The 26,759-nt window shown below is 40.0% G+C and overlaps 1 protein-coding gene across 4 annotated transcripts in view; it reads right to left on the bottom strand.

The window, feature by feature from the left end:
* SHANK2 (SH3 and multiple ankyrin repeat domains 2) overlaps positions 1-26,759 on the bottom strand; it is a 621,242-nt gene that overhangs the window by 14,091 nt on the left and 580,392 nt on the right. For all 4 annotated transcript variants that reach the window (XM_034769724.1, XM_034769725.1, XM_034769726.1 and 1 more), the window contains 3 exons: positions 11,239-11,369; positions 7,328-7,439; positions 3,082-5,491 (listed from right to left, as the gene is read on the bottom strand). In XM_034769724.1, the coding sequence (XP_034625615.1) occupies positions 3,082-5,491; positions 7,328-7,439; positions 11,239-11,369 (2,653 nt within the window). The remainder of the gene's footprint in view (positions 1-3,081; positions 5,492-7,327; positions 7,440-11,238; positions 11,370-26,759) is intronic.

Raw genomic sequence — 26,759 nt, 5'->3', positions numbered from 1 at the left:
TTAATGTGACTTTAGACAAAGAAAAGCAAGAACTGCACACATTTAAAAAAACAACAACCCTGCAGTCATGAAGGCAACAGAAAGAGACTATACAGTCTGACCTTGTCATTTATGATTAGGCAACTTCCTGTTTTACAGGATTACCAAAGACATCCTCAATTATACTAAGTTCAGTTTCTGCTCCACCTTTGGTAAAAGACCATCTACCTTAAGCAACCAAAATATGTTGGTCAATTTGTATAAATTTCATTGAATTTGTCTTTTTTGTATTAAGGCCTCTCAAGTGCAGCAGACAACTCAACTTATGTTCTCTGTTTGTGTCAAGCACAACTGAAAGGAATTCCACGCTCCTGGAATTTTTTACCCATATCTTCATTCTAGGAATGCTGTATGATTCTTCATACCTTCCTTCATGGCCACCAGTTCAACAGCTTATATCCAGTGGGAAAGAACAAACTATAACTACCATCCTCTGAGGCTTGAGCTAATACTGCTTCCTAAATGAGAGATCATTTGGTATTAAAATAGCCACTCTTTCTAGAATGCCAAACATCTCCCTGATGTATCCCAAGAGTGGGAGCCATGCTGTATTTCTTCTTTTGGGGCTACTGCCTGCCCAGCACAGTAATTCGTGGGGGGAATAATTTGGATAGTAACTTTAATATATGGTAGCATTACAGTTTTGCACAGACGCTCCAAACAAAAATGGATTTCCACCTGGCAGGTCAGATCAAGCAATTAATAACATTGCAGACAAAGATGGACTTGCAGGTCAGCAGCCACTCAAACTCTGTACAATGCCAAAGCTCTCCATACCACAAAGAGGATATCATATTTTCTTATAATTATTAGAATTATTCAATAATTATTATTGAATTATTATTCAATAATTAAGCCCAATTATTCACATCTCTTGTAGGACAATGGTAACATTCAGAAAACTGGAGTTAAAGATAAACAATTTTTAACCCAAATCTAGGATTTAGAGGAATATATCCACTTTTCAGATATGTGTGGCTTACCTATAGTTACTTTAGCAAAATATAAACACTTTCCCATTTACCTGCAGGCCTCTGCACATGCCTGTGATCAAGAGTTATTGTACCCTTGTTCTTCCAGCTCATTTTTAATGACAATTTTTGTGTTCAGTGTAATACAATATACATTTGAATGTACAAGGATACAAGATATCGTATGGGATCTCCTCATAGGACTTGTGTAGGTATTCTTTGGAAATCAATTCCATAAAAAATATATGGCCAATTGTAAACAAAGCCAGGCTGCAAAAGGAGTGCTGATCTAGAAACTTTTCTAGCCCCCTGAAATTTTCTTTCACAGATTGTTCAGTAAACAAATATGTGCAATTGAAATATAAATAAAAAAACTGAAAACTGTAAAATACCAGGTGATTTAAAGATATTGCATACAGATATTATTATTTAAATCAACAGCTTAGTGGTAACATAATGTGATTTCAACAAAAAGCTTCATGAAATTGCTTTGTGGTTCATGTCTTGTCATACTATAAGGATTACATTTAATATTACTGATTAAATAAGTTATCTAACTAAATCGAATAATGCTATGCTGAGAGTGTGAAGTAAGACTTAAGTGAAAAGTGATATTTTATCCACCACCATCAGTTATGGAACTGAATAAAATTTCAATACAATTATAATTGTTGAGTAAAACTGCAAGAACTCTGTTGTATAAATAGTGTTGTAAAAGAAAAACCACACCAGTTCTTAAACATAAACCTAAATAATTCACATCAAAATAATGGATACTCTGTGTCTCAAAGTGATAGCAATTGAGAGAACTCTTGTCCAGTTGTAGGCAACCATCCTCACTTCAGATCAGCTTCTCCAAAGAATTTTAGGTTTGCTCTGTTTACAATTGGCCATATATTTTATGGGGAGTTTTCTTTTAAAAAGTAAACAATACAATATATCCAATATTTTGACTACAGTCTCCATATAGTAGGCATCATACATTACTACAGTATTCATTTTGGGCATTTTCCTGCTCTCCTCTCTCAGGCAAAACTCGGTTTCAAGTCAATATGAATTCTGCCACAGCTAAGAAGGCAGATCGGGTCTTCTTGGCAGGGCCGGCTTCAGGCACCAGCTTACTAAGCAGGTGCTTGGGGCGGCTACTTCGGAGAGGGGCGGCACGTCCAGCTGTTCGGCGGCAATTCAGCGGACGGTCCCTTACTCCTGCTCGGAGCAAAGGACCTCCCGCCGAATTGCCACCGCAGATCGCGATCGTGGCTTTTTTTGTTTGTTTGTTTTTTTGTTTGGCTGCTTGGGGCGGCCAAAACCCTGGAGCCGGCCCTGCTTCTTGGTGCTTGTCTACACATTGGGGTAATGCGAGCACTACTGGGTGTGATTTCTAAACAGCATTAATGTGTTGCACATTAATTCAAGTATGTAGACCGTGCTGGTTCACACTAAAAATTCCCTACTGAACTTTAACATAGTACTGTTTTGAGCAGCACTACATTAAAGGGCATTAGGGAACTTTTAATGTGCATCTGCGGAATCTATGAACCAATTAATGTGCAACACATTAGTGCACATTGCTGCTCCATGTACACAAGCCCTTCAATCTAGTGTCCACAAAAACAGAACTTAAAATGGAAACAAATAATTATAAACTTCCCGCTGGTTTCTGCTTCTTGCTTTTGCTGTTTACTGAACTGTCCTCGAAAGGAACTTCCACAGAGATCTAAAATGTGTGTGTTAAAGGGGTTGCATTCTAGCAAAGGGAATTACAATGGAGCTAACTGTAGCTGGTAGCTAGGGGTAGACTTATTGGCCAATGTGGTGGCCTCAGAAAGTGGGCTCATTTTTCCAATGAAAATGTACATTATTTTATACTGGAAACTAGCAGAATAAGCGGGGGGAAAATTGTCAATTATATAGTGTATTTATACCCTAGGCTGATCTTTAATGTTATCAAAATTGTTATGGTGGAGCCTGCTTATGTAAATTCTCAAAAGCATGCTCTTGTTTAAGAAACAGAGTAACTACATCTTGAAAGAAGTACAGATCTTGTTTTAATTCTTTTAGTTTCATTTACCTTGTACTGAGACTTGCAGTTTTTGTTCCAGTAGGCGACTCCAACCCTTCCCCTGGCTTTGAAGATTTCTCTCTGTTCATTTGTTGTAGTATTGAGTTCAATTCACTAATAACGTTAGCCTTTGGGCCTGAGAGAATTGGGCTTTTTACCTCAGTTACATCACCCCATAGCTTGGAGGTCCTTTGCTGTAAAACTTTAGCCGTACTGGGCTGTGCAATGATAGGAGGTGGGGGTGGAGCAGGTGGAGGGATAACAAAGCTATCTACAGTTTCTTCAATTAGAGCATCTTTGTAAAGTGCATTGCTTTTGTTGATTATGGGCTTCATTTTTGGCTTAGGAGGTACTGGGGGTTTGTCCACCAGAAATGTTTGCCCATCTGCATAGACTGTACAAGTATCCAAGTTCTCACCACCTTCAGAGGATAAGGTAGAGATGCTGGACACTGTTGAGATAGTGCTGGTTGTCTCTAAGTGATGGTCACTACTAGATCGACTGTCTACCTCCTCAATACCAGAGTCGGTGACATGATCGAAACTTTCAGGGGGTGGCAGAAATGAGGCAGGCAAACAGTTTGAAAGACCCACTTGTTTTTTACTGTCTAAAGAATTTGTTGATTGATTGGGGTTAAATGAAACAGATGTAGGTGTTCCATTTTTTCTTTGCTTAAGTAAGTCCGTTAGAGCAGAACCTGGAGCTGAACGGTCATCGGGGATATCAAAACTGTTAGCAAATTCTAAGGGAGGAGGTAATGGCTCAGTAAAAATAAATTCTTCATCAATATCAATAGATGCTAAAGGAGGTGGAGGGATGCGAAATGGCAAAATGACAGGGTCATCAACAGAGCTAGCTGCTACAATAGTTTTGCAGGGAGATGCAGGTGGCTCAGGTGTAGCAGATACATTCAACCCACTTTCTGCTTCTTCACTATCTTCTGGCATCTCTGATGGAGAATTATCTGGGTTCATTTCCATTTCAACTCTCTTCTCATCATCTTCAAGGGTGTCATCAGACTTTGCTGCATCCACAGTATGAACCATTAGTAAACCAGCTGATTTCTGCTGTGAAGTATCCACAATATTTATCAGCATGTTTTTCTTTTCTTCAGGCTTCTTCTCTTTCCCCATATCTGTTTCATATTTGTTTTCAGTCTCCTGCCTTCTCAGTGGGCCACGTGTATTTTGCCTGGTAGCAGCAGCAGTCACAGGAAATGTTGTTTCATTATTAGATCTCAACTTTGTATCAATATAAAGTGGTTTATTAAGGTCTGCTTTACCGGTTTCTCCTTTGCCTGGAGTTTGTTGCGTTTGTTCTTTCATGGCTCTATCTCTCGCAGAGAGCGCGAGTGCTAGAGGTGAGTTTGGATCTAATAGCTTTCCTGTGAGTGGGTGAACATAATTATCCGAACTGGACACATTAACGGTCTGAGTTGCAACCATATTGTTTTCAGTAACTTTTTTTATGGATGAGGAGTTTAATGTCCTTGCATCACTTTCATTGCTAGGTTCACTACTATTAAAAAGATTTTCAGATTCTCTAGGTGCGGGAATTGGAGATGGTGACATAAGTTGCCTAAAACTATCTTCATTACTAAATACGTCCTCATCGGTAAATTTAGATTGCCTCATACGTGGTATTGGGGGCATCAGGCCAACATCCTCATCTCCCAAGTCTGTAGAAAGGAAAGCTGGAGAATTACGCCTAGCTTCTAATCTCTTTTCCCTGTCCCTCACTGCTCCAGCAATGGCCGCTGCAAATGGACTACTGACGTTTAAATTATCATCAGGTCTGAGCTGTCCAGGCTGCTCTGAAGACTGAGGGTCAATCTCCATACTGCTTCCTTGGCTGCTTTTCCCACTACTGCTGGTAGATGGTTCTTTCACAATAATTGTTGGAATTGGAATAGAACAGGTCTTTTCTGGACTATCCTCGACATTAGACTGTTTCACTAGCATTCCCTTCCGCCTTGCTGGTTTGGCTGGCACGTAAACTGCTTTGCTTGCTATCTTCCCAACTTCAGAATATGGGTTTTCCGGCATCTGACCCCTCTTGTTTCTGAAGTTTGCCTGCAACGCGACATTCCTACTATACAAGTCCTCAGAATCTAGAGAATAACGGTCCAATTCTCTTCTGTAATACATCCCTTTGTCCCTCATTATTGTTCCCATATGTTCAGATCTACCTGAAGAAACCTTTGAACCTGAATTCTGATTAAATGCAGGTTTAATTGTTCCATAGCTTCTTGATGTTGGAGATTTGGGAGAGTTATAAAGGGAGGGAGAAGGTGGTGGTGGTGAAGGGGGTAGAGACTGTGGTGGAGGGGGGATATCTTCAGAAGTGTCTGGCATGGATAGACTTCTGGTAAATTTCAACATAGGAGGAGCCAAAAATTGACGTTCTTCCTCTGTTATTCCTAAAAAAAAGAAAATGAACAAAGGAAAAACTTTAAAAATTTGCAATGTACTTAAATCCAATGTTATATTATTTCCACTAAAGATATGACCCTAAGGGAATGTCTACACATCCTGCAGGAGTGAGCCTCCCAGCCCAGGTCAACAGATCTGGGCTAGGAGAGCTCATGCTACTGCACTAAAAATAGCAGTGTAGACAGAATTTTGAAATTGTGGGTTGGGCTGGAGCTCAGGCTCTGAAGCCCACCCTGCCACCCTCCCTAAGCTTCGGAGTCAGAGCAACAACTTCAAAGCACTGTTTACACAGCTATTTTTAGAGTGCTAGGGTGAGCCCTGCTAGACCAAGTTTGTTGACCTGAGTAGGGAGGCTTGCTCCTGAGGGCAGTGTAGACATGGCATGAAGCATATTTGAAATAATAAAACGTGGCTGGCTTGTTCATTCCTGCTCATTAAAAGTTTTCTAATGTTGATTTTCCATAAAGCCACATGCTAGTATTAGAGAGGAGTGAAACAGTAACAAAACTGAACTGATTACTGATTGTAGGCAAATGCTTTTGTTTTATGTACTTTCAGGGCCAATGTATTTCTCTTCAAAAGAAACTGAAAGTATGAAAAAAGACAAAAACTACTCAGAGCAACATTAAAGATTCTGTATGAGTGTGAGGTAATTGCATAGAAGGGAATTTTCTCTGAAATATATCAAGAAGGGAAGGAATTCTTATACAGAGAAACTGTGTGTCTGGCTATAGCAATCCAGAAACACACAAAGTAATGCTATGCTTACACAGCAAGTACAATATTAAAGCATTTCTGGGAATTTTGCCTGTACTGTTTTAGTAAAAGGAATATATAGAACCATCAATATTACATAAAAAGTGACATTTTAATTTTGGATAACATTTTTCAAATACAATTAAGTGACGTAGAAGTCTAAGTTCCCTTTTCAAAAGTGTTTTAGGCACTTAGGAACCTCCTAAGTCCCTTAGATGTTTTAGAGAATGTTACCCTCTGTATTAGTGGTTCTCAACCTATTTACTATTGTGGGCTGCATATGCAGCTGTCTGTTATATGGGCCACATCCACACTGTATATACACTACCTGAATGGCCCTGAGGGTGTCATATGGGCCACAGCTGTGTGCTGATTGGGACACAGGCAACCCACAGGTTCAGAACCACTGCTCTATGTAATAAAAAATTTCTGATTTTGCTCAAAGAGGATGGCATTTTGTATAAAAGGTGGTTATGCCATAAGACAACATTTGAAAATATCGTGGGTATTTTGCTGAACAGCTTTACACAAGCACAATGCTGCTCATTAGTTCAGAAATACCTTGAGTAAAGTAGATCAATTTTAACAGAAAATGCACCAAAAACTAAGCCCCCCCCCCGTGAAGAAAAATGATCACTTTGAATTTAAAAAGTGAGCTTATTTTATACATTTATGACCAGTAGGGTGCATATCACACCTTGCATAGCAGATGATGGTATTTTCATGTCAATACACACGTCTGAATGACTCTTAGCTATAGCTGATTTATCACAATAGTTCTTCCTCAATTCTTTTTCTTTGCACTTCCAAAATTCTGGCCTTCCAAAATTCTGGCAACTTTCCATAGCCGTTACAACCCCATAACTCTTGCCTAAAGCAATCAAAGCAAAACATGGAAGTTGTACTAGTTTTCATGCAAACTGATTTGTTTCTTCAGCTTTGGATCAGAATTAACTAATGACTGAATTAAGTTGAGGAAAAATGGAGTCAAAATGTTTTAAGCATGAACAGAAGTTAATAAAAGGTGCCAAAATGAATGTGTAGAATTTACATGAGAAAAATTTTACCTATAGATTTTTGTCTTCTCATTGTACCCCGAGGTATACCTAGAAAAAGACCTTGAGGAGTCCCAGGTACAGTAGGTGGCATCACAGCAATACCCTGTCTATCGTACATGGACTACAAAACAAAACAAAAATATTATGTACAAAAGGGCAATGTTAGAGAGAGACACCATGAGAAAAATAATTCATCTCCTCTTCCACATACTACTTTGTTATTCATCTTAAATAGTCAGTGGTCAAATAAAATTATCTATTCTTCTAGCACACTTTAAGGGTAAATTTGAAGGTATCACATTTCTGTTTATTTCCCTCCCAAAGACATTGCCACAAACTGCACGGCTGTTCAAGTCACCATGCTCATAGATCTGGGTTCTAATATTTTGACATAGAAGAGAGACCTTAAATTTTCTGGGTTTAGTGTGTTAATATTCAGAGTTCTAAATCTGCTTATACTACACAGACAAGTAGTATAAGCAGATTTCAAATGGAATTATTTGTGAGAGTCAGAATTTGGCCCTAAACTTATATTTTGATTTTATGAAGGTTAAGAGTTTTGACTAGGAAATTATGGTTGAATAGCATGGTTTAGCATGATCATCAGGAACAACAGAATATGATCTCAGCACTTCAGAAATATTTTGTTTTTCTGGAAAGAGCTACGTCTTCTTAAAATGGTCTCACCATTGAATCAGAAATATTCAAGATCAAATTGACAGAATTAGTGACAGCAGTTTCCTATCTAGGCTTATGCTGGGCCTAGATGCCTGTAGGGTATTCATTATAGGCAGAGCTGGGAGTGCTGCCAATAGTTAAGGCTACCTGTGTATAACCGCCAGCTTTAACCATTTGGGATGAACTTTCCTATGCTAGCTATCTGGCTCGTTCTAAAATTCTATTTAATTTTTTTAAAGGAAGTTTCAGCTACTATGGTTCACTTATTTTCAAGAACAAGGATATGGGGAAAATGCATTGTTTTGCCCATATTAAAAAAATATTCAACTATATAATTAGGAAGCTCCAGGGCCTCCATGCTTTGCAGAAGGAACTTGAAGTTTGGCAGGGGTACACCCTGGTGTCAGCGATGCACCTTTTGCTATCTCTCTGAAAGTCCACACAAATTTGGCCAAGTTCTCCAACAACTGTAGTTTGCAGATGCTCAGAAGAGACTTGTTAGGGCTTGGCAATTACAGTCTCCCATATTTCGTGTGCACTGCCATGCTCCAGTCCAGGGGCTGAGCAGGAATTTCCCTGCAATTGCGCCAATTGCTTGGGGCCTATTGTAGTGCCGGATATGGAAAATGGGAGCAGGAAAACTGTTCTGCAGTCTTAATGCTCCCCATGTTGGCACGCAGGCAGTGATGAGAAGGAGGAAGCTGCCTGACTGGAATGCAGAGGGGGAGGAATAGGGGAAGTGGTTTTGCAGGAGCAAGAAAGAGGGGAGGAGCCAAGGGACTCCAGTGGGAGGGGACAGAAGCAGGATAGGTTGGGTGAGAAGGACAGAGCAGGAAGGGGTAAGAAAGAGGTTAGGATTTTTTAAACATAATTATGCAATAAATTGACAATTGAAATGGGGAGGGAGGTGAGAAAATGAAAAATACAAAGATACATCAAGTGGCTGTTATCAAACAGATGAAGGTGAGACAGAAAGCCATCTTATTTTCCACTCAGTGTGGAATACATGCAGATCAACAGAAGAAATTACCCCTTATAAAACAGATTATGGGCACATCTCAGAACATGGAATAATCAGTAGTCTTCCTCTTTCTCATTAGTGTTTATCCCACTCCTAGGGCGCCCTGATCCTCAAGGGGTGAAGCCCCTTAATTCTTCCCTCCTCTCTCAATAGGCCTGGGTTCTTTGCACTTGGTGCCTTCACCTGGCCTCCAGCCCAGTGCAAAACTAACACACATTTGGCATTACAATTTATAGTTACAGGGAATCTAGGACCAAACAGACTATAGGATATAAAACATGTTATTCCTGGAAAGGATAGAGGTAAATTGCAGATGGCCTCAAGTCCCAGCTGACTCCTGTCTCCAAGTGCAGGGAAGGCCTACTGGGCTCAGCTGGCAGCCAGCCCTCCCAGGATCAGTGGAGCCTTAGGGCTCCGTCTCTTCTTTGTGGAGTTGGGAGACCAACCCTGCTAGTTATGAGACACAAAATGGCATCTCCCTCTCTGCTGCAGAGAGCAACTCTAGTACTGCTTCCCCTTTGGCTACTGTAACTTGACTCCTTTAAGTTGGATCTGGCCACTTTGGGGACCATTTGTGGGTCACCAAGCCTTGAAGAGGAAGGATAAGGCTCTATTATTTTTGGGATCAGGAGGGGGGCTATGTTAGCAGGCAGCAGAACGCTTCACAAAAAATGATGGTCTGCAACTCCCTAAAAGACACTGCTGCTTATCCTCAATCTGTACCCCCTGATCTGTCTAACAATGTATAGGTTGTCCTCCAAGTGCCTCAATGATTTGTGGATTTTATACTCACAACACTCTTTTGAGGTAGGGAAGTACTATTCCTATTTCACAGATGGGAAACTTAAGAAGAGAGATACTAGGGCTCAGATTCTCAAAGGTATTTCAGCACCTAATCTAGGCCTGAGAATCTAGGCCTAAGTGACTTGCCTAAGGTCACACAAGAAGTCATCGGCTGAGTCAGTAACTGAACCATGGTCTCAAGTCCCAATCCAGTGCCCCATCCTTCCTACTTGTAGATGTCACAAACCTATTTATTTTCTACAATACTGCTGTTATAATTCAGAACACGCTGGGATTCCTTCCTCTGCAGCTGACAAGAGCGAAGCGAATAAATAAGGATTGGTGCTACTTCAGTGGAAAATAAATCAGCTAGACAGTAAGGGAAACATTTATTTTTTTCCTCATAAGACTTTACAACCAGTGGAAGCAAACTCAAATCTGAGGGTGTCTACATTTGGGACTGGGAGTGTAATTCCTAGATAAAGGAGAAACACCCGTGCTAGCTCTGATCAAGCTAGTGCACTAAAAATTGAGTGTAGCTACAGCGGCACAAGCACCCAGAAGCACTAGCTGCCCCAAGTGTGTGCCTACCATCTCCAATGGGTATGTAGTCAGGGCAGCTAGCTCTTCCCGCTGTTCGTGCCTGCACTCTATTTTTAAGGCATTAACTCAATCAGAGCTAGTGTGGTTGTGTCTTCTTGAGCTAGGAATTACACACCCTATCTGTAGTTTTCCAGGATATAGAATTTCAGTCGTTAATGCTTTTTATAGCATTACTGCTGTCTCCTCCCCCTATAGATTACTCAACTTTATCTAGTCAAAACCAAAACAAACAATCTTGTTGGGAGTAAATATACCCAGTAATGAGAAAAGGGTTCATGTTAGATTTATTGTCAATGACGAAGCTTAGAATGGTGATAAAGAATAATCATTATGATTAACTACTGGACTTACTAAAGCAGTACTATAGGGTGACCAGACCCCCTTAGGGCTGGTCCCCACTTAGTCCGGACTTCGGACTAAGGTACGCAAATTCAGCTACGTTAATAACGTAGCTGAATTCGAAGTACCTTAGTCCGAACTTACCGCGGTCCAGACGCGGCCGGAAGTCTCCCCCCGTCGACGCCGCGTACTCCTCTCGGCGAGCTGGAGTACCGGCGCCGACTGTGAGCACTTCCGGGATCGATTTATCGCGTCTTAACCAGACGCGATAAATCGATCCCAGAACATCGATGGCGTGCCGCCGGACCAGCCGGTAAGTGAAGACTAGGCCTAAGTGTGAAATATCGGGACAGGGGGTGGGAGGTAATAGGAGCCTATATAAGAAAAAGACCCAAAAATCAGGACTGTCCCTATAAAATCGGGACATCAGGTCACCCTAACTAATTAGAACCACAGCTTCATAAGTGAAAACAAGAATTTAGTAGTCACCACTCACATTCATATCTGTAGCTGAAGGAAAGCATCTACTGGAAGGCCGCGGTTTAATCGTTGCCACTCTTGAGTCCACAGTTACATTGTCTGTAATTCTTGATGGCTTGGAAACTGGTACAATTTCATCCACTTTATCTGTAACATAAAAGTATTCACTAAAATAAATATAATTTGTCCAAAGACTGAAAATCTAATCTATTGCAAGGTCAAAGGAAGAGTTTTACTTTTCAAAAAAATGCAAAGAAAAAGGGTGGCTTTTTTTTTTGGCATTTTAACAAGGCAATGCTTGAGCATCAAAAGTCGTGCAAGCCGAGCACTTATTTATTGCTGCTGCGTAACATGCATGCTTTAGTTTTAAGCCTGCATGCATTTAATGTTTACTTAGTGTGACTCGAAAAACAATCCTCTTCTTCAAACCTTCAAAATGTGAAGGGAGAATATCTATATAGAAACGGAAAGAAGACCTTTAGAGATAATGAACCCGTAGAGCACTGTTTCACATAGCGATAAGCAGACAGTACTTAGTCACCAGAATTTCAGTGATATTTTGGACAATAACAAGTACTTCAAAAGTGCTCTTTATGTCTATTCTTCTTCTCCAGTAATTACTTCCTAATCTATTCATCATGTCAGTCTATTAAACAATATAATTTAGCATTATTGGAAACTGCTCCATGTCTCTCTGTTTAATTAAACTTTAAATGTGCTTTATATTAGTTTTAGTTAAAACAATCATATATTTGTGGTCAGAAATGGGCCCAATAGAGAAAATTCCAATCTGGATCAGAACTTTCCCAACTCTGGGGAACAGTGGTTCAGAACTGGGATTTTGATTCAGCATGCTATATAGTGATAGGAACCATCTGTGAACATGTGAGATCCCTCCAAGTTCAGGAGTGTTTGGACCCAGGCCCATCTTCAGTTGTGACTATAAACCAAATGCAGCAGTAATAGTATTTAATATTTTTAGCACTAATATAATGCCTTAAGTCCAAGGATCTCAAATCACTATGCAATCAGCCATAGTCTTACAACTCCCTTATTACAGGTTGGGAAATTGAGGCACGGAGTAATTAAGTTACTTGTCTAAGGTCACTGAATGATTCAGTCTCTGAACTTGGACTAGAATCCAAAACTTATGCTCTAACCAACAGCCTTCGCAATGCCCCTTTCATCCTATCTTTTGTTCCTGTGAACTCACAGATTACAAACTGGCACTATATGTACTACCCCAAGGCCGGTAATCATGCTAAGCTAGGATGGCATTTTTCTTTTTAATTTCTCTAAAGCAGTAGGGCACCAGTCACACAACCTATGTATATTCACAGAAGTAATGTACTAGAACCAACTAGAAGTGATTCCTTAGCCTGGTAGCTCCTCTGGTCTTAGGCTTCCACAACTTAAAATTTTTACAAGAATTAGTCAAGCCACACCTTACTTTTCAGGAATTAAGTATGGTATGTCTGCATCTCAAAGGTTTGATAATTTAGTTTAGGAGAAAATAAAAACTAGTGCATTAGGTTATTACCGACTTAAAAACAGCTGTGCAGGGGTCTAGAAGTGGCACCACCATGCAAAGTATCAGATTTGAGCTTGATCCCTCACTGGAAAAGCAGCCACGCTTGGGCTCTAGGAGTGTGGTAAGGGACAGGAAGTAGGCAAGAGGAAGAGAGATTTGTCTCTACCAGCTCTGGCTGGTGCATAAATGGAGGAACTACATTCAGCCTTCTCTGCTTGGAAGACTGTTGCTCTGGGAGAGGAGACTTTTGGAGCACTGGGTGACAGGGAGACAGCAGGAGAGGAACAGCTGCTAGAATTATTAAGTTGAACGTTGTAGGTGGTTGGCTTACTCGGAAGCATTACTGTCTGCTTTCCACTGGAGTTAATATTACATTTTTTGTTTGCTTTATTTCTTTTCACATAATAGACCATCCAGGGGGAGGAGAGAAAAAAAAACACGCTTAAAACCTTCACAAGCAAATAAAATAAACATTTTTAAAAAATCACATTCCATATGGTCTTAACAGTAATTCAAACTGTGCACTTTCCAGAAGAAAATACCTGTAACCTTCTGATGGGCAAAAGGTATCAGAAAGCCATGGATTTAGCCTTAAGCTACCCAGAAAAAAATATGGCTAGGTTGCAGAATCAAGTTTAGGGGTATCTACCATTGATCACAACAAGGGCATGGGAATTTCATGTTACATCTCTCCAGCCCTTTATATGATCCCAGAAGACCAAATACTTGTTCTTGGGATCCAGACAGAGGGGTGTTTTGGGGACTGAAGCCCTAGACACCCAAAATCTGTAAATAACAAATATACCATATAAAAACGTATTCCCTTTATTTTGAACAGACACATAACCATACACCTCTTCAGACAACAAAAAAACTACAGGGAAAGAATGATGAGGCTATGACAGACACTTGAAAAGCATGGAAATATTCATTTAGGGGATGAAACATACATAATCTCCAACTGTACTGATTTTGCAAGACAATACTGGAAGTCAGATCTTAGTATTTGACCTGACCACAATATCAGTTTGTACAGATTTCCTAACAAAATCTGATATTGCTACCACATTAGCTTGTGGGGAACTTTATTCTTTGCGATTTTACAGCTTTAATGTTGTCAGCTCCTCAGTCCTTCTCACCCTATAGCTGCTCCCATTCAAATTGTATTTGGTTCCTTTCCAGTTGTAGCTGAGAACAGCTGAAGCAAGTTGGAGTGGTGAGGGAGAAGTTGATATGATTAAGTTGTTCTGCAAAAAAGTGTTTTTAGGGGCATTTTGCACCTAGCAGTGGTTCTAACTGCAGTAGAGGCAGTGTTGCAAATGATGCCCAACTTGTCCTTTTGCACTGCTGTCTTTGATCAGAGCACAAATGTAGAACAGTAAGATGGCATTTTAAAACTAGAACAAAAATTTTGAAGCTTCCAAAGCAGCTAGGGTGTATGTGGGGTGGAGTAAAAGTAATCCAAAATGGTAGCAGCTACATGGCGGGTCCTGCAGAATACACCAGAATCTTAATATATGGCCCCCACATTCCACCACACTTTTAAAGTGACAGCACTATGTAAATAAATACATTTTCATTATATTATTAGATATGTGCTACCTATGTCAAGAGAGTCAACTGGCCTTTTCTTGACTTCTATGTAATTCCACTATAAACTCATCCAAAATAAATAAAAAGTAGATATTTAGGGCAAATTTTTCAAAGGGCTGTACCCTTAAAATAGGTTGTTCACGTCCGCAGTAGTAGTGTGCAAACTATGTTTGTGCCAGTAATGCATTTTCAAAAGGCAGCACACTGGAACACTTTTTGTCAACTTTGCTAGTGGACTTCTCCTCCCCCCTCTCCTTTTTTGTGTTTTGACATATTTTTGTAATATGTATTCTTGCACCACTAAGAGGGGCTCTCACATGATGATATTGGAAATGTATTTATTTATGAGGCTACCTATATAAACAATTTTAACAAAACAAAATTTAGAAGAGGCACAGATGGGGCGCAAATGAAATGCAGGTGCAAGAATTTACACCTGGCATGAGTGGTGTGTTGGTGGCATGGCCAAGAAAGTGGACCCAAATGGAATTCTTAAAGGGTGAGCACCTGCATGCAGTTGGTCATAGGAGAAATATTTTGAACTAGAAAATGTATCTGCAACATGCCTACACCAGGGGTCAGTCCACACCAGTGGCATTTCATCATTAACCCAGTCATTTAGCAAAATGCAGCCACAAGCAAAACAAACTGTTATGAGGAGCAGTTTGTGGCTAATTAATACAGTAGTAAAATGTTTCCTGCTCACATTTTGACCAACTTCAGTCTCAGAGAAGGGGAAAGGGAAGAGAAGTGTCCATTGGCTCAGCAGCCAGAGTACAGCCCGAATGCATCCGTAGGACAGGATTTTTAGGACAAAGATTAATGTCCAACATTTGTCAGAGGAGAAATTCAGTACGTTTGACAATCAAACTCTCCTGAATTTTAATGAAAACTTACATGGGGATCTGGAGAGTCAAACACAGGTGCCATGCTACACCTGAGACTGCTCAAGGGGTTCTTGATAACTGGAACCTTTCAGAGGACCACAGAGATATCACAAGTATAAGCCAGTCTGATGCCTCTGCATGCATGCAGCAATTTCTGAGTGCCACTGTATTAAATTTCCCCGAGAGAGACAGCACCAACAGTCATAAAATAATTGTATTCCAAAGTGCATTTTCCATATGTCCTGCGTGCAACTGATCACACCTATATTTTGCTCAGGGCACTCTTCCCTCAGGAAATTAGATGGCCTAAAGGGACGGGGAGGAGTTCCATTCTATCAGTGTGCAGGTCATTTGTGATGCAAAAGTTTTAATCACAGACGTAGTAGCACAGTGCCCAACAGCATGTCATGACTCTTACATTCTCAGGAGGTCTGGCTGCTAGGTAAGTAGCATTGTGATGTTTAAATTAATATCTGTGGTATTACTAGGGTCGGTCTCCCCGCAATAATATATTTATTTATTGAAGAAAATGTACTTATCCCATAAAGACATGGCTAATGACTCCTGTTCCAAATCCCCTGACTCTCTCAGAGGAAAATTATAATGTTGCCCACCCATCAAGCCACCAGATGCATTGAAGAAGGAACTCTAAAAATGAGAGTCAGGTGCCTAGTGGCACATCACTGTACAGGCCCCACAATATACCATATAATCCTGGCAAGACTGCATATTACACAACATAGCCAAGAGATGTGGACTAGCTCCACCTGAAGGGCTAGAGATTGACCTTGTCAGACCCACAGAGGATAAGAATGATCATGATCCAAAAAGGCACTTACAGGCTAACCCCAACACCTCAGGCCAGCATGCCAGAAACACCAGGCAAAGACTGATTGAACACAGTTTCTGAGGCTAGTATTGCCAAGACCTGTATACTTACCACGAAGTCCATAATGCTTGCTCAGAGGGGATGGGGGTAATGAAGAAAAAAAACCTCAAAAAACAGCTGCCTCAAGAAATGACTTGTATTTGTAAGAAAAGCAATGAATGTCTGGCACAGTGTAAAAAAATGCTCTCATGAGGCTAAAGTGAAAGAACAGAGGCAAATGTTCTTCAAATACCAGCAGCACACATTGTTAACAATGCAAATATAAACTACAAAATGTTAGACTAATCTAGTCAGCCAGAATACAATGTTAGCCAAAATGTAGAAATGGTTGAGTTCTGCCACTCATGGCCTTATGGCTAAGAATTAAAAGGACAGGCACATAAAAAAACCCTAAAAATCCTATCGTTATTGTGATTATTTTTTCTTCCCTCCCCCTTTTGCCTGGCGTGTAGGCATGGGCAACGAGGCCCTCTCAGTTATGGCTCTCTGCAGCCGGCCACTGCGACGAGGCACAGTGGCCTGTGGTGGTTCTCGAGAGACACTTGTTCCTTGATCCCCTGGTAAGTATACAGTGGAGGCTGCCACTGCATCCTCACCAGTCCATGTCGAGGCACTGGTTAACTCAACATGGGGGGTGGCTCTTTGGGAGATACGTGTTTCAAGGACCTGCGTCCTTGGCTGTTTGAGGAAAGCTAAAATCTCAGACAGGTAGTTATGGATGGCTCTTGTGGATGTAGCCACAATGCCTAGCTGCAGCTCCATGCGGCCCATGGACTGTGACATGAGACCCATGGACTGTGCATGCTCCCTCTTGATATTTTCCAGCAGCTGCACAATCCTACTGTTGGTTTCCATCAACAGCCTTTCCCCCTCTGTTAGGTGGGGCTGCCCTCTCCAACCCTGATCCCTAGGGACAGGCTGAACACCATGGTGCTCTTCATTCATTTCATCATTCCCCTCCTCCTCAGGAGAGTCACTTTCAAACTGAGGAGTCCTACTGAGTGACTGATCCCCAGGAGACTGTATGTCCATTGTACACTCTGGAGTCCGCTCCGGTGTTTGAAATCCCTCAAAATCTTCCCCAACGTTGCTGTGCGTTTCTGATGACGACAATGGCCACTGCCAACTCTCTGTAGTTCTGGCTGGTGAATCTTCATCGGAAGCAGGCTCTGAAGATTCCTGTTCTTGTTCAGGCGTGGAGGGTGAGCTCGCTCTCTGACGTCTGGGTTGCCCCGAGCATCCAGGAACCTCCCCATCTTGTTCCCCAGTGACATCTGGCAATCAAATAGAGGAGCAACAACCACTGTATCTGAGGCCAGGAAGATGGAGGAATCTACATGCATTGGACAACACATAGAAAGAAGCCAATTGGGAAAACCACAGTGTTTGTGTTTGGGCAAACAGAAGGGCAGACTAAAGTTTAGTGGCTGAACTGGGTATGTGGCAGTTGAAGTTACTAACCACTTTATATAAGTGCACATTGTCCTGCACCCATAACACACACAACTGTGCTGGATCCCACGGCATAACTACCAATACACCTCATTGTGATTGTGACAAAGTGTCAGTGAACCTCTCAAAAAGCTCACCTATGAATTGCAGTGGTGTCACAGTCAGAAATCCCTGTGATGAGCTCAGGGTCAATTGTCCAATTGAGTCTCCTGTGGTGTCAGATGTGCTCCACCACTGGCCTGTGTGGTAGCCCTTTGCTGTTCTGAAGCACTGCTGGCTATCTTCTCTTTTGTCCGACGTTTCATATCACCCCTCCACCCCCAGTGTTTTGGGTCCTCCACCCCAATCATAGCTGTTGAGCAACTGTGGTTGCCAACAGCATTTATCCTGTGAGCAATGGCCTCCCAAGCCTTATCTTTTCTGTATGCATTATTTTCTCACTGCTTTCTCCAAACAGTATGTGATCCTATTTGAGGACATTGCTCACCAGGATTTTTTTTTTCATGTAAGATAAACTTCATTTTGTGTGTCTTCTCCTGGCTGTGTCTTCCCTTGACTGAGGACGTTTGGTGGAAATGTGGGTGCAAGTGCTTCCCTGTGCACAATTTAATATGGAAGGAGGAGTGGTTAATTACGCTATTGAAGAGGACATTGCAAATTTGCTTAATCTAAATCCACCCATATATAAAAATATACTCCCATCAACTGAAAATGACTAGACTTTTTGCACGCACATCAATCATTGGCTCTCATTACAGTAGGATCTACTCAACACCATTTTTGATTTGTTCACATTTGTGGCTGGAACCCTCACCCTTTTCATGCTTGAAACAAATAAGTAATGAGTCTATCACATGTTTTGGGAAGACAATTTGATTATAAGAAATTTATCTGGGGCTGTTCATCTAAATAATACAATAATTTAGCCCAAAGAGCTTGCATTTTTCACTCTCAGGCAAGGGCTATGTGGAAGCATCACTGTAAGACTATCACATCTAAGTAACAACAGCTGCTGATCAGCACTAACTGGTTGTTCTGTAGTGTTAGTGCTAGGATGCCATATCTATGGCCTGGCACCTCAGTCTAGGAAAACATTGCTCTTTGAGGACTACATTCTGCTCTTTGATACACACCATGTGCTACTCTTAAGAACTTCAGCTGGAGTTGTGCATTTCTGACTGATGGGTGCTTTTGAGATCAGATTAATCATTTTTGTTAATGGGCTTATTGTTTGTTCAGGAGTTCCTGGGGTGATTTTTATATATATTTTTGTTCTTGGTTTTTAGGACCCCTTCTCAGAGATCCAAGGATCCCTCAATCAGCACATTTACACATCTACATCCCTGTCTGTCTAGATTATCATTAGGGTCCTCATCACTCACTATCTGAATGCCTTGAGTATTATATTTATCTAAAGGGCTACTTACAGTTAATGATTAATATAATTTGATTAATTTTTATGCTGGATATTGTTTGTGCATTTAATATATTCACTACTTTAAAGTATTCACATTCAAAGTATTCACATTCGGTCTGTGTCTGATTGGACTGTCCAGTTGCATGTTTTATGGAAAGTGAGGATGAGATTGTATTTGTAAAAAGGTATGAGCTCCTTATGGAAATGAATATCAGGGACAAGTTGTCATGCAATCATTGGCTCTTCCACAGCATGAAAATTTTGAAAGGAACTTTGACATTATCCCTCTGTAATACCTGCTGCCTTTGCAATTCTATTTCCCCTAAGACACCCACAGCTTTTATATTTTAGCAAATATCTTTTAGCAGCTACAGTGTAGGACCATGAAATTAATTCTCCACACTTCTCTATTAGAGTAGACATGCAAAAACAGGGGACTTCTTTTTACCACACAAAGCAAACACACATTCCAGTTAATTTGTATGGAATCAGAGAGATAAAGGGAATATATATTTTAGTTGTGCCATTGGTCATACAAAGTGAGTCATTCTTTTGATACATCATCAGAAATTTCCCCATATTTGAATACTCCATTCTCCTGACAAGCACTTTGAACAGAGCCCTCCTAACAATGGTAAATAATAGAACGAGTCAAATAATGTTTTTTAAAAAGAGTAAAAACTGAAAAAAAAAAACCTAATTTTTGAATATTTTTGTCAACATAACTTGTTTTTTTTTGGGGGGGGGGGGGGGGGGGGGGGCATTATTTTTGTTGTTTGCACATATTTGGGCACGTCAGATATTTATGAAAGTGTCCATGACCCTGGAAAGTTTCACAAATATTAGCACAAGTGGTTATTTCTCTAAAAACGGAATTATGAAAGTTTACAATTTGTCATTCTCCTACTTAAATATTTTCTGTCTCCAAGTCAGGGAGCTGAAACAGTATCATCTGGCATAGTATCATCATTACACAAATGACATATGTTCTAAACAGTTTGTGAATAACTAATGGGCTGATAGATAGTTATTAAAACTATTGGCGAATACTTATGAATAATGAATACATTCACAGATACTGGGATAGGTTTGCTAACTAGCCACTAATGAAAAAGGGACTAAATTCATAACTTATATTATTCATAACAAAGCACTCAACCAACTCAAGTCACTATGTTTTTGTAAGCTTTATTAAATATGGGCATGGGGGCATCACAGGCATAGCCTTACACATACTTTCATTCATTGCAGGGCAATCATGGAAACTTTAGCTCCGGGTCAAGAGCTCACACCAGTGTCGAAGGAATCAGTTTCTGCCCAAGAAATCCTTTCCTTGATGACTAAAGGTTGCCCTGATAAATTCAGACTGGAACTCGTTAATATAATGGCACCAGCTGCTATATTGGAACTGTGAAAGTTGTGTGTCAGCTACCATAGTGGAAATGGAAAATTCAGTTTGCCTAGAAACTGTACTGCTCAGCTGGAGGAATGGATGGCCAAGTGGCTCACTGTGCTGATAACTGGTGACAGGAGGATTCAAATCAAAGTTAAACTGTTACCTGAACTAACTGCCTCAACCCTACCTCCTGGCAATCGGCTGACTCCTCATGAGCAACAGTAAATATGCCAGGTCATTGGTGCAACAGAGACCATAAATATCAAAAAAATGTGAATCAACAAACCAATTCTGTTCTTAACTGGCTTAAACAACATTTCTCTCTTTTTAAAAGAAGTTTTAAACATAGTGGGCACAAGCACCATGTTGTGGCTGCCCATGATGCAATGCCAATGGCAAAGGGAAATGTGAGGAACTGTCCAGACTCCCTCTGACCTCAATGATAATTTGCATCCAATCAAATAATGCCTGTACCCACATAAGGCAGCTTGGCAGCCTGCTTGTTCACAGTGGTACATAAGACTGCACCGTTAAACACCTGGCTTACACCTCTGACAAAGTCATTTTATTTCCTGGCAGCATACAAATACCTTAAGGGGTAAAGCAACAAGCTTTGATGGTCTCATGAATTTTGGACTCATTCCATGTCATTGATCCCACCTTGCCCTGACACAATGAGACTTTAGCCATAGCCCAATCTGTCCAGTAAGGAAGTAAGAAAGGAGTGCGCACATGGTGAGCGGGGAAAGATACCAAGGATCTGGCAGTTTAGGGCCCATTGCCCTTTTAAGTTTAATGTTTGGTCACACAGTATGCACCTGTTTTCCAAAATCAAAATCAGATCTCTGGGGGATGGTTTCTGCTTCAGCCTACTGATTCTATTGCATTTATCAACGGACCTGACTATTTCTTTAAGCTGGCCTGTGCATCGTGACTAACGACCCAGTATTATAGGCCTCCCTCTCCTCTGTGTTGTCAAATGAGTCCTCTGTTTCTCTGGCAAAAGACAGGACTGGCTGATTATGTGCACACTGTACTGAAACTTTCATGTGCCTGTTGCACTCGATCAGTCTTTTCTGATGTGGTAGCTTATGCAATGCGGTAACTTCTTCTGATGGCCAGAGTGACACATTTGTCATGTCTCTGTGTTCATTATTTTGTGTTTTCCCAATCCCTACTCTGTATATAGCAAACTACATATTCTGGATGCTGCAGGCAGGACGTCTGCTAAATAGTGCCAGGAGGCAGGACTGTACCAGGTCTCTGGAGACATGGATAAGGTCATGGTGTTGGAGTACTGCCTTGTAGTGCTGGGTCCTTGCACCATGAAAGGCGTTGTCACACTTGCATGGTATCAGTCCTTCCAGTTTGCCAGTAAACATATTTAGAATGCTGGAGATTGTTTACATTGTGTTTTCTGGTTTGTAATCCAAAGACAACTGCAAGGCCTACCCAGCTGTAGGGATAGCAGGCCAAGAACAGAGGACAGGCTACACTGGGCATTGGATAGCAGACAGACTCTAGGGACAGCAGAAGTATTTAATTAATTTTTGTTCATCTGAGATAATTTGAGAGACTTAAGCCTGTGTTGTGCCTTACCTGCCACTTGGACTGGCAGTGGATCCCTCCCCTGAAGTGTGCTGCTCTTTAAGAATCCCTCCTTTTCAAATCCCACAATTTCTTTTTCACCTCTGCTACTGGATCGTTGCCATTTCCATTATCTTTAGTTTTCCCCACAAATGGAGTTGTTGGACTTGAGTTGTGGGGCAGCGTCTTCCTGCTGACAGGTAGGTGGAGATGTTCCTTGGGCACAACAAGTGTAGCCAGGAGCTCAACAACAGCTGTAATGCAGTTGAGGAGCTTCCTGGGACCTGCCACTGCTGCTCTGGACCAGGGCCTCTGCCTGTATCTGCATCATGCCTCCTGTTGCAGGTGCATTTTTCAAACTGCTTAGGTACCAAGGTGATAGGTGCCTTGTAAATACCTAAGATAGATACAGACAGAAACTGTGCCAGGCACAATCAATTATACAAAACTTAATGCAATGCCAATTGCATCTTCATGCTGTGGTTTCACCCACCTTTTCTAGCATCTGCAATCAACCATATTCAAAGATTCTGCATGTACATTTTTCTTTTGAAAACTGATGGCCATCCAGTGCACCCATCCCTCCCGCACTTTCATGCTTTTGAAACCTTACCCCTTCATGTATTTAAAGAACAGAAATTCTTGATGCACTGCCTTATCTAAATGTAAGATTGCAAAGTTCATCTCAATTTCACTGCTTTCACTAGCCCACACAATGTAGGCTGCTTTTTTTCTTGTCATGAATCTGCAAAAAGCACTTATTTGTCTTTGTCAAATGGCAATGGGACAAATATACCTTATTATCTAACCCCTCCCTTGGAACAACTAGATGAATCTAGATAGTACTGGAATCAAAGGTATACTCAGTTATGCACAGGTATTGGAATGCATGTGTATTTTAAAAATCTGTTTGTCAACTATGTGCATTTATTTTTTGTCAAAAATTTAACAGCTTTTGTGCAATTATTTTTGGTTTATGGAGAATTTTCATTGTTTTTAGCAGAGAGATCAGAATCAGAAATAAGTGCAAATTAGGTACGTGAAGTACAGTGGGTCTAGGCCAATATTTACAAGCTTGCATGCTTAAAGTTAGGCATCTAATTAAGTAGATGGCTGGACTGTGATGGGTTGAACACCTGCAATCCCCATTGTGTGCCCAATAGATGTTCATCACCTCTGAAAAATCAGGCCACTCACTTATGCAGGTGTCTAAAGATAGAATTGCATTACTAACTTTAGGCAGTCATGCTGGAAACTGTTAGCCTTAGTTACCTATACAAGTATGATTGGGTGGACAAAAAATTAGCTCAAAAGAAGAACATTTAGCAAGGAAGACTGAAGTATAGCCATCTCTTTAGTGCATGGGGTGATAACAGGGATGGCCTCAGCCAAAACCCTGATTCTGAAACGCCACCCTGAAGGGTAAAATCCAGATCCAAATTTGCAATTTGGGATTTTCGCTTGTGATAAGAAAACAATATAAACCATCAAAATCTGCCAAATTCTTTTAAAATAGAAGAATACAGTAATGCTAAGGTTTTAAAACACTGAATAGGTTAAGTGACTAGTCTATGTCAGATTCAAATGGCCTCTACAGTTTCTTTTTTAAAAAGATACCTGAGCCAAAAAAATTATACATAATAATAAAATATTTGCAGTTTTCTATTCAAAGTTAGGCCGATGTTCATAGATAACATAATTTTAAATTGCTCCATGGTGGAGAATTTGCCACAGCGGACATATATATTAATCAGGAACAAATGTGGACCACCAACTTGCAAGATGCTCGATGTGGCCACAGGACTCCACTCAAACAGCAGTTTGCAGGATCACACCCTAATTATAACACCAGTTTCAAACATTTACCACGGGGCAAATACTATGCAGAAAATTTAACTTCAGTGGGTAGTAAAAGGAGAAAGTAATTCTGGCTTTTACAACATAGTTCCAAATAAGCTACAGTTTCTAAACAGCATGAAAGTAAAGACAAACCATCTAAAAAAAGTCTCCTTTTAAGAAAATTGGATAGAAATACAACGTGTTTGTTTTGAAATACCTCCCATTATACTGGAAGACCAAGAAAAAGATAAAATATCTAAAAATAAATATTAAAACATAAAAACTGTTTGCTGGTAACAACAGATTAATTAAACATATAAATCAATCACCTATAAACATCAAAACATGATACATAAGAGTATTTGGCATATATCTATTCACAATTAAGAGGAATCTAGGCTATTTTTCCAAGCAGGCATTATATGTACTTTTATGATTCAGTATTTTCACCCCAGTGCATATAGATCATGTTTGCATATTATGAACATATCATACCCTTAAAAGATAATTCTAAGAGAGGCAGATACGGACAAGTGCTATTTTTAGTATGTTAAAATTCTTATTATAGGCCCAATTTTCAAGCACCATCTCTTTAACAGTATGTCCAATATCCAAGAAGCACAAAGGCATTTAAAATGTGCCTAAAGCCTTAAAATTCAACCTACCTTACAAGGAGTTGCCTACCTTGCAAGGTCATTGTGTATCACTGGGTCCCTGTATACAAAAAAAAAAAAAAAAAAAAAGGAACAGAAAATAAAAACAAAAAACCATTCCCCATCCTGCAAGCCAGGTGGGATTTTAAGGATTGAGAACAGAAAATGGCATTTGAATGTCATGTTTAAGAGACAGCATTTGAAAACTGGGCTCAGTCAAGGAAAAAGAAAAAGAAAAATTAAGACACACAGAAAGAAATAAAATAATTTAAGTCATTTTTGCAATCTTATATCCTGGGAGACATGTTGTTTTCACACCAAGGAAAGAAAATCAGACCACCACGAGTTATCCAAAACATTTATTTTAAGCTTTATAAGAAGTTAATGAACATGGAATAATGAACAATTGAAGAAAAAAGGGAAATGGCAAGAAAAAAAAATTTTTTTGGTGAGATGCGGGAGATTGTCGTGCATCTCCCTGGTTCCTGAAAGAGAGAGAGAACATATTAAAAAAAAAAAAAAAAAACAAAAAAAACCACTTTTCTATTTATGCAATTGTATCACACTGGAAACATCTCTGCCCTTTTTTTTTTTTTTTTTTACTGCTCATAAAGAGCCCGCTGCTCTGAACACAGTACTACATATTTAATTGATGATAACTCATAAGAATTTTCTTCTCACAAATGCCAGAGCATCCCCACTCACATGGCCACAAATGCCACAAAAACGGTTTCCTTTGAACACTTACGATTTTTTTTCCAGCTTTTCCCACACTGTTGTCTTATTTGGATGTGAGGAAACCTTCTTCAATTGCTGTTCTGTGGCAAAGAAAAACAACTAAGTACCTGTTATGAAAGGGCTTCATGTTTAGGAATAATCAGATTAATGCGTTTTAAAGTAATAAAAATTCATAATAATAATACTGATTGCAACTGACAGCTAATGTGGAGACTTAAAAAATTCTCATTTCTATTCACGACAGCCAACGTTTTCAAGAGGGACAATTTTATGTGCCCAACTTGAGACACAGACCCTAACTTTCAGAAGTGTTCAGCACCCACTGTTTACCTACTGACTTCAGATGAAATTGCCAGAGTTTGTTTCTGAAAAGTCAGACTCAAAGCATTTACAGTTGGGCACCCAAAATTATGGATACTTGAAAATGTAAACTGAGTCTTTTCTTCCCCCAATACTCTTACTCCAAATACTTTTCTATTTAATATTTTAAAAAAACATAGCTATGGCAAATATATGGGCCAGATTCTATTCTCTGCTACACTGGTGTGAATCCACAGTAAATTCTCTAAAGTCTAAATAATCACTCTTAGCTACCTCAGTATAAACGAGGGCAGAATATCTATAATCACAAAAATAACAGAGGCATACAAGTTCTGAATACTGTCCTCAAAAACCATTACGGCATGTCCTAAGTAATGGTAACAATTCAAAGATTCATTATCATTACTTCTGACTACAATATCAACTAACACTTCCAATAAGTAACAAAAATATATTACTTACAAGAACATTCTACAGGTACTCTTCATTAAACCTGGAGCTGCAGTGCCATTTTTTTCTTATCTTTCAATGTAGTGTCTGGTGAAGGTCTGGAAAACCTTTTTCCTATTTACAATCAATGTTGGTAGCGGAAGTTATCAAGGGAGTTGCAGAAGGGGTGTTGTTGTTATTTCCATTTTATTTCTGCAGACAAATCTCGATCCTATATTCCACCACGTTGAAATTAAAAATGGTTTCTGAATCCAGGGCCTTCTGTGCATGATTTCTTCAAACAAGTTAACTTTTTTGTTTCAACCTTAATATAGCATTCACATATTTATTTGCTCTGTGATTTCATTGTTTCAGATGCCATTAAGGTGTGCCACCTTTGAAACAATGGACAACAGTAATGGAATGGAGTATGAATGTTTGTTGGAGGACAGAGCCAATAATATTCATTTTGAATGCTATTAACTGATATTTTTCTCGTAAATAACTACTACTACTTGATGCCAGATACGCGTCAGACTTCTGTGCTGATGATTATTATATACCTGCAAGATTGTACCAGCAGGTAATCTGGCCAAAAGTAGGGAGAGTCCTACATCTACATTTACACCTTAAGCCCAATAAACAAAAATAGATGTTTTGTTTTTGAATTGGATACTAAAAGGATACCCAAGGATACCATCTAAAATTTTCCAGCCATCACTACCCCAGTATTTTGTAATCCAAATTTATTTTCCTCTCATTTAATCCATACTTTATTGTATCACAGTCTTAGGTAGGCTCAGCA

The sequence above is a fragment of the Trachemys scripta genome, chromosome 4 (assembly GCF_013100865.1).
Source record: "Trachemys scripta elegans isolate TJP31775 chromosome 4, CAS_Tse_1.0, whole genome shotgun sequence".
NCBI lineage: Eukaryota > Metazoa > Chordata > Testudines > Emydidae > Trachemys > Trachemys scripta.
Note: the sequence above shows the minus strand (reverse complement) of the source record. Positions and strands in the feature narration are given on the sequence as shown.